Below are 8,115 nucleotides of genomic sequence, written 5' to 3'. Positions count from 1 at the left end.
CATCACCCCAGGGGGCTGCATCACCCCAGGGATGGGGTAGCATGGCCCCGGGGGGCTGCATTGCCTCAGGGATGGGGGAGCATCATCCTGGGGACCATGTCCCCAGCCCGTGCTGTTGGACAGCCCCAGGCGCGTTTTCCTGATGGAAAGCAGCCTGGAAGTGCAAGCTCTGCAAGCTGTGCCCCGGGGCTGCTGCCCCCGAGCACCCCCCCCCCCCCCCCCCCCGAGCCCCCCCTCCCGAGCCCCCTAGCCATGGCAATGAGGAGAGCTGGGCTGCAGCGGGTCCGAGTGGGAGGACGAGGCTTTATTAAATTAACGTCAAGGCAGCGAATACATCTGGCATGGGTCAGCCCCGCGAGTGTCGGCAGGTGGGGGCGGGGGTCCCCGGGGTTGCCCTCACCCCGAGGCACTGGGTCTGGGGGTACAGCCTGTGGGGGTCCCCAGCTTCCAGCTGGGCTTCCTGGGGCAGGTGTGCTGGGGGGTTGAAGGGGGGGAGATTGCAGGGAAGGGGGAAATATGGGGTTTAAATTAAATACAGCCACGGCAACCCACCCAGAGGGGGCAGAAAATGAGGCTGGGGTCCCGGAGCAAGCATGCGAATTTGGGGGGGCTGGGCAGGGAACTGAACTTGGTGGTTCTTCACTCTGACAAGGGGTGCAAAAAATCCACACAAAGGTGTTAAAAAAATCATAAAGAGATGGAGAAGCTTTAGGTGGGTGGGTGGGTAAAGTGAGGGGGCTGGGTTTTGGCAGGGAGGGGGCTACCGCAGGGGTCCCCCCCTGGCCACCATCACTCATCCCCTGAGGACCAGGGCTCCTGCTCAGCTCTCAGCCGGCACGCCGGCGGCTGGTCGGGTGCAAGGCACAAGACGTCCCCCCCCAAAGCGGACGGTACGGGGCCGGTGTCGGCTCCGCCGTGCTTGCCACGCGGGGTGGCATCGGCCAGCTTGGTGGCAGGGGTGACATCTCCAGGAGCTGAGGGCTGTAGTGGCATCACCGCGGTGGGGTCTGCGGTCTCGGTGGGGAACTCCTGTGCCGGTGGGGCATCGGTGATGCCGTTCAGCACCTCCTCGGTGAATTCGGTCAGATCCTCCAGGCTGGCCTCCCGGTGCAGCCCGTTCTCAGCCCGAACCGGACCCTCTGTTGCCATTGCCGCATCTGCCGGTGCCTCCTGCACCGTCGGCTCCTCCTCACTGGACGAGGCAGGCGAGGAGTCTTCCCCAGTGTCCCGGGGGAGCTCAGTCCCGCCGGGATCCCGTTGCCCACCCTCAGCCGCCCTCACTCCCATCACCAGCTCCTGGTTGAACTCCAGGGCTTGCTCGACTATTTCCAATATATCCGAGTCTTTCATGACGTCTGCCGACACCTTTGCAGAGAGATCAGCCGCGCTCAGGCTTTCTTTAATCATCTCTGGAAAACCTCCCTGCTCCGGTGGGGAGCCCGGCCGAGGTGGGCCAGCTTCGGGGGGCTCCTCATCCCCGGCTGGGGAAGGGTTGTCACCCTCCGGTGCTTCCTCCTCCGCAGGTGGCTGCTCATCCGATGTCTGCTCTGCTTGGTCAGGCTGCGGAGAAACGGGCATCGTGGGGGTCTGGAGTGCTGGGGGGATGGGCACAGCCGTGTCACGGGGAGCTGTGCTGGGGTCCTCCTCCTCCTCCTCCTCCTCCTCCTCCTCCTCCTCCTGCCCCACCAGCCCCAGGTTGCAGCCAGGGAGCATTTTGGTGCTGCCGGCATCGCTCTCCAGAGCGAGCGGAATCTCCTCGTCCGATTCAGCAGCCAAACCCTCCAAGCGTGCCGGTCCCTCACCCGCGCCGGTGCCCGTGGCACCCTGGGCTGGCTCATCAGTGCCACCTGCTAATTGCCCTGCAGCCCCGGGGGAGCCGGGATCTGCTTCAAGCACAGCCGGGTCTTCCTCCAGCTCAGCAGTAAAACCTCCAGCATCATCCTCATCCTCATCCTTTGGCACCTCAGGTTCTTCCGTGGGCATCTTCAGGTCTTCCTCTGCTTCACCAACAAACGCCTCAAAGTGCCCTTCATCCTCTGGCACCGGGGATGCTTCTCCCGGAGCTTCCAGCTCATCTTTGCTGGCTTCGGTTGCTTCAACTTTGATTTCTTCAAAGTCCTCGGAGATCTCAGCCTCCTCCGAGCTGGACACCTCTTGGTTGGGAGCAGAGACCATGAAATAACCTTCCTCCTCCTCAACACCCTCTGCCGCAGGGGCTGCCTCTGTCCCTGCCTCCTCCTCCTGGCTCTCAGGCATGGTGGGAGTTGGTGGCTTGTCCCTCCTTTCCAGCCACCCTTCCTCCTCCGGAGCTGTTCCAGAGGCAGGGGCTGCCTCTGTGGGCTCCTCAGTCTCCGCAGGGTTTTGGCTGGGTGCGCCCGCGGCCAGCATCTCCCCTTCGGAGAGGTCCAAGGGCGTGCTGTCGGGCAGCGTGGCCTCCAGCTCCATCCTCCTGCCCATCCCAGATGCTGGGTCCAGCTCTTCCGAGCGCTCAGCATCCTCCTCCGCCAACTCGCTGCTCTCCCTGCTGGTACCTGGCACCGGCTGAAGTGCCACAAGGCCGGTGCTGCTGCTCTCTGGCTGTCCCGGCTCTGAGCCGAGCTCATCATCAGCATCTTCATCCTGCACCTCCCATGGCTCCTCCGGAGCTTCGGTTGCCTCCCGGCTGTCCCCGTGCCAGGGGGCATCTGCGGGTGCCTGGGCAGGCTGCCCCGCGGTCCCATCCTGCTCAGCCCTTGCCAGCTCTGGGGCTGGCTCAGCCTCCGGCGGCGGCTGCTGCTGGCTCATCCCCTGGCTCTCAGCATCTTCTTCATCATCTTCCTGGGTTTCCTCCAGCTCTGCTGGCGACGTGCCATCTCTCTCTTCACTTTCCAGCCCTCCTGCACTTGTCGGGGTGTCATCTGCCCAGGCTGGCTCTTCTGTCCCTAGAGTCCCCTCTGTGTCCTCTGCTGTCACCTCCCAGTCCTCCGCATGGGCTTTTTGGCCGTCGCCATCACCCTCCCCGCCCCAGGGCTCCTCTCCTGGCTCCAGCTCCGGCTCCTGCTCCTGCACCTCTCCTGCAAAGCCGTTTTCCTGCAGGTCCCTGGGCTCCTCCTGGGCTCCACTCTCCTGTCCCAGGGTTTCGGGTCCCACAGCCTCCCCTGCCCAGGGGTCTTCTCCTCCCAGCGCCTCCCCACCGGCATTTCCCTTTTCTCCCTCACCACCTTTAGCTCTGCCTGGGTCCTCCCTCTCCACAGCATTTTCTTCAGCCCCCGATAAAGCCTCTTCTGCTGGGATGGCCTCAGGGATGCTAGAGGGCTCCTGCTCTGGGCACGTCTCCTGCCCTGGGTGCATTTCCAGCCCCCTTTCCTCCTCTGCAGCCAGATCCATCTCGCACACGGGTATTTCCCGATATTCAAACTTCTCCTGCTCTCCATCAACAAGGTCCTCTTCCAGGTGACTTTCCGTGGGCAAAACTGGGTGGCTTTCCATGAGGACAGCTTGAGCAGCTTCAGCTTCCCTTTGGGGGGACTCGTCTTCTTGTGCATCCATTCTTTCATCCTGGAAATCACCTTCCTCCCCGCAGGGGCTGTGGGGTCCCCTCTCCTCCTCATCCTCCGAGAGGTGCGATAACTCCATGCTTGGGGCCTCTGCTTCATCCTCGCCTTGCTCTGGCTCTTCCCAGCTGGTCCCCATCTGTCCAGGGCCACTCGTGGCCTCTTCGTGGGCCACTGTCTCGGGTTCCCTCGGGCTCAGTGCAGTGGGCATCTCCTCCTCCCATGCTCCCATCTCTTCCCGGCTCACCGCAGCGCTTAGGGAAGCAGCTGTGCCACAGGGATGTGGTCCTGGTGGGGATGTGGCTCCATCCCGCAGGGTGCTGCTCTCCACACCCAGCCCCTGGAGCACGGCTTCCCCAGCCCTCTCCTCCGCTTCGGGGGCTTCGTCATCCCAGGCACCCTCGGAGGGGTCTTGCTCTTCCCTGACCCCCTCTGTGACAGCCCCTTTGCAGGCATCGATGGGGGGAATGGGGCTAGGGGCATGGGTGGCACAGGGGGCCCACGTGGCGCTGAGCGTGGGCTCTTCTTTGGGCTGAGCATCGTCTTTCATTTCCTTGAGAGCATCCTCCAGCACCTCGCTGACCAGCTGGGCTGGGAACTGCAGGCTGGGGGGGGCTGCTGCTCCCGGGGGCTCGACGCTGGCATCGTGGGTCTCCGCCGTGGCTCCAGGCAGAGGATGCTCCTTCCCTTGGCCCATCTCACCCCTGGCTCCCCCCGGCCAGGCGGGACCCTCTCCCACTGGGCTCCCTGGCTCTGGCGGCACAGGGCTGGGGGGCTCCGGGGAGAGAGGAGGGGCAGCTCTGCCAGGCTGTGAGGGGCTCGGCGTGGGGCAGCTGGGACCACCTGGCTCCCTGGCCGTGCTGGCAGCCGGTGGTGCCGTGGCTTGGAGGACTGAGCTGATTTTCTCGAGCTCCCTGGCACCGGGGCTCTGGCTTTTGGGTGTCAGGGGGTCACTTTGGGCTTTTGCTGTCGGCCCCCTCCCCTCTGCCCTGGGGAAGATGGAGGGGCTGGCATGGTGGTCCCAGGGCAGCAGCCGCCTGGCCTCGATGCTCACCGGTGCCAGCTTGCTGCTGCTGCTCACCTCCAGCTTGAGATCTGCAAAGAGCGAGGAGGAGCACGGTGAGCGTGCTGGAAAGCCGCTCGCGTGGTTCCCCCAGCCCTCCCCTGCCCGCCTGGCTGCCTCTCGCTGCCCCCTCTCCTATTTTTAAACAGCCTCTTCATGGAAAGTGGGAAATTCCTCTCTGGAGTGCAGCCGACACTGATGCTCCTGGGGAATTTGGCATCACGCAGGGATGATGCTCTGCCCGGCTGCAGCCGCGCTCGGGTCCCGCTGCTGGGGGAAGCGTGCAGGTGACAGGTTTTCCTCGTTAATTTTTTGGAGGAAAAGAAATAATGTTGAGCTTCTTAATAGCCTGTGGTCCTGCTGGGCACGTGGATCCGCTCCTGCCCTCCCCGTGCAGGGGGGCTGAATTAAAAAAAGAGGCGAAGAAGTAGATAAGCCCTTATCTGCGCTGCGGTGGCTTCGAGCCCCCCGGCCGCTGTTCGCACCTTCCTATTGCGGCCGAGCAACTGGTGCCAGGAAAATGCTCATGTCTATATTCAGCCTCACCCCCCGACCCCCCCGGGGTGCTGTGGTGGTGGTGCTGGGGCTGGGGCTGGTGCTCCCTTACCTCGCAAGCCGTTGGCCAGCTTGTATTCCCCAGCTGGCATTTGCAAGCGGGTGCTCTCCGCTTCCAGCAGCGTCCTGCAAGGAGAGGAGCAGGGTGGGTGCTGGGGGTTGGGTGCTGGGGAGGGGTGGGTGGGTGGGTGGGTGCACCACGGTGAGAGCCCAGCTGCCCCGCTGGGCTACGGTGGCTCCTTTGCAGGTAAACTGAGGCAAGGAGGGGCTATGGGTGGTTTGGTTACCCTGGCCTGGCTCGGTGAGGGGCTGGGGGGGACCGGAGCAACCCCCCCTTGCTCTTGTCTCCCCTCCCATCCCCCGTCCCCAGGATTAGTGTCCGTGCTGTGCCGGGTGACATCATGCTCTGCCGGGGAGGCCCCTCGCCTGGGCTGGGGACAGCCCCTATTCTCATGCTAATTGTCCCCCCAGTCCCCTGGCAGCCTGCCTTTGTCTGGGGCCATCTGGAAGGGCTGGAAGAGGGGCGCAGGGCTGCCCCTAGGCAAGACCCCCTCACTTGTCCCCAAGACCTCCCCAGACCGCCCCCCCCCCCCCGCACCCGTTGGGGACCTCACCTGTAGGTCGCCACTTCCAGGCTGAGGGACATCTTGAGGTGCATGAGCTGCTGCCTGTCCTCCAGCACCTGGGCGATCTGCACCCGCAGGGTCTGCTTCTCCTGCTCCAGGGCCTCCATTGCCAGCTGTGGGGGGCGTTGGGGGGGGGTCAGGGACACCTCAGCCCCGCCAGACCCCTGCCAGATGCGGGAGCACGCAGGTGGCTCTCGCTTGCACCCAGCACCCCGCAGGATGCTGCGGGGAGAGGGGTGCTGGCCACTGGGTGTTTACTCGGGGAGGGTGCTGAGGATGGGGAGAGGGGGGCGATGGGGAGGGGGCTGCTGGGGGAGGGAGGGAAGGCTGGGGGGGTATCCAGGCCTGCAGGAGGCCAGCGTGGGAAAGAACCATCTCTGGGGGCTGTGGCACCCCCTGCTCCGTGCGCCCATGGCTGGAACAAAGAGGGACCCTTCCCCAGGCGTGGCTGCGGTGGCCCCCAGCCCCGTCGCCCCCCCCTCCGCCACCTCCCTCCCCTCAATGACTTTTGCAGCTGTTGGGCTGCAGCTGCAGCGAAGTCGCTCAGAGTTTCTCCTCCCCACAACCCCGCCGCAGCCTCTGCCCGCAGCCGGCCCTGGGGGGGCAGCGGGACCCCCGCTCTGCAGCCCAGCAGGACGTGGGGCAGGGGGGTGGGGGGATGGAGGTGGTGTCTGGCTGCTGCTCGCCCCAGGTCCCCGTTGTGATGGGGACAAGGATGTCCCTGAGCTGCTCTGCTCTTCCTCCCACCCTCCCCAGCTTCCTCCCCATCTGCAGCTCAGCCAGGGCCACCAGCTGTCCCTGCCCTGGGCTCTGCTCCCTCCCTCCGCTCCGTTGCCCTGGGCACCCCCATAGGCACCCCCAGCACCACGATCTCCCCCTCCCCAGGGGACCAGTGTCTCCCCACCGCCTTCGCCCACCTGGAATTTCTCTGCCTCCCCGCGCTGCTCCTGCCACTGCCGGGCCAGGCTCTCCTCCAGCATCTCCTTCCGTGCTTTGAGCCCCGCCAGGTCCTTCTCCAGGTGCTGGAGCTGCAGCTGGCTCTGCTGGTTGTCCTCCACAGCCTTCCAGAGGTTCTCCTTGGCCTGGCAGAGGGAACCCTCCAGCTGTGACACCTCTGTCTTGTAGGTCTCCACCGCCCCTTTCCAGATCTCCGAGAGCCTCTTGGAGTAGTCCTCCACCTCCACTGGCTGGAAAGCCACCGGCGCGCAGCGGAAGGTCTCCAGGCTCTGCGAGAAGTTTGCGATCTCCTGGTCCAGCCCCGCTTTCTCCTCCTCGTGCACCTCCAGCAAGGCTTCCACCTCCTTCTCCAGCTGCACGGCTCTCTCCTTCAGCCAGATCTGCGCTCGCCTCTCCTCCTCCAGCTCCTTCCTGCTCAGGGATAGCTGCTTCTTGGCTTCTTCTCGGGCCGCCTGCTCCTTCTGGCACCTGCTTTTCACCTGCTGGACCTCCTCGTAAAGGTTGTCCCTGGCCAGCTCGGCCGTGCACTTCTCCCTGAAGGCATGATCCAGCGCATCCCGCAGGGTCCGCAGCTCCTCTTCATACTTCGCCCTCCACGAGTCCCCCGCGGGGCTGCCCTTGGCGCTCTGGATTTCGGCTCGCAGCACCTCGTTCTCCTCCTCCAGGAACTTCACGCGGGCCAGGTAGGCCTCCAGCCGCTTGTTGAGGTCCCACATCTGCAGTGATTCCTCGCCCAGGGCTCTCACCCCAGCGAAACTTTCCGTGCTCAGCATCGGCGCTGCCGGAGGATGCCGGAGCTCTGGAGGATGCCGGAGCTCTGGATGCCGGGGAGGATGCTGGGGCTCTGGAGGAGAGGGAAGAAGGCAGGGAGGGAAGCCAGTGGCTGGGAATGGAGGGGAACGCAGCTATTCATACTCCACCACCGGGCGAGTGGGAGGCCCCTGAGACCCGGGCGAGCAGCCGGATTTAACCCTTCCACAGCCGGGCTGGCTCCAGCCCACATGGGCTCGACGCCCAGCCCTGCTCTGGCAGACACCGCCGCGATTCCCCAGCCCTGGGGAAGGGCAACGTGTCTCTTCACGCTTTGGGAGGATGGTTGGAGGGGTTGGATTCCCCCCGCTGGCATGGCTCAGCTGGGAAAATCCCCCCCCCCCCCCCCCACCCCCCCAAGCCTGAGCGCCGTGCCGGGGTGTGGGAAGGCTGCCGGTGGGCTTGGGGGTGTCCATGGGGGTGGCTGGTGCCCACCCCTGGGGGCTCGGCTGCAGGCACCCCTCCACGGCGGCTCACCGACCTCACGCCGCTCCAAAATCTGGGGACAGGGGAGCCCAGGTGGAGCCCATGGGGGGGTCTCAGTCCTGACGGCTGCACGGGGGACATCGGT

The 8,115-nt window shown here is 65.1% G+C and overlaps 1 protein-coding gene across 1 annotated transcript; it reads right to left on the bottom strand.

The window, feature by feature from the left end:
* Positions 1 to 291: 291 nt before the first annotated feature.
* Positions 292 to 7,588, bottom strand: NES (nestin). The gene is made up of 4 exons (XM_040578003.1): positions 6,695 to 7,588; positions 5,766 to 5,890; positions 5,204 to 5,277; positions 292 to 4,628 (listed from the first exon to the last, which is right to left on the bottom strand). Exons 1-4 carry the CDS (start codon positions 7,505 to 7,507, stop codon positions 790 to 792), a joined length of 4,851 nt encoding a protein of 1,616 aa, XP_040433937.1. The 5' UTR covers positions 7,508 to 7,588; the 3' UTR covers positions 292 to 789.
* Positions 7,589 to 8,115: the final 527 nt, after the last annotated feature.

This window comes from Falco naumanni, chromosome 20 (assembly GCF_017639655.2).
Source record: "Falco naumanni isolate bFalNau1 chromosome 20, bFalNau1.pat, whole genome shotgun sequence".
Classification (NCBI taxonomy): domain Eukaryota; kingdom Metazoa; phylum Chordata; class Aves; order Falconiformes; family Falconidae; genus Falco; species Falco naumanni.
The sequence above is the reverse complement of the archived record's forward strand: the minus strand, read 5'-3'. Positions and strand labels throughout refer to the sequence as shown.

Coding starts and splice junctions, on each gene's coding strand:
- NES (XM_040578003.1), bottom strand. CDS start 7,507: ATGCTGAGCACGGAAAGTTTCGCTGGGGTGAGAGCCCTGGGCGAGGAA. Junction 5,891..6,694: donor GGGAGGCAGAGAAATTCCAG/GTGGGCGAAGGC, acceptor CGCCCCCCACAG/CTGGCAATGGAGGCCCTGGA. Junction 4,629..5,203: donor GCTGGCCAACGGCTTGCGAG/GTAAGGGAGCAC, acceptor CGCTCTTTGCAG/ATCTCAAGCTGGAGGTGAGC.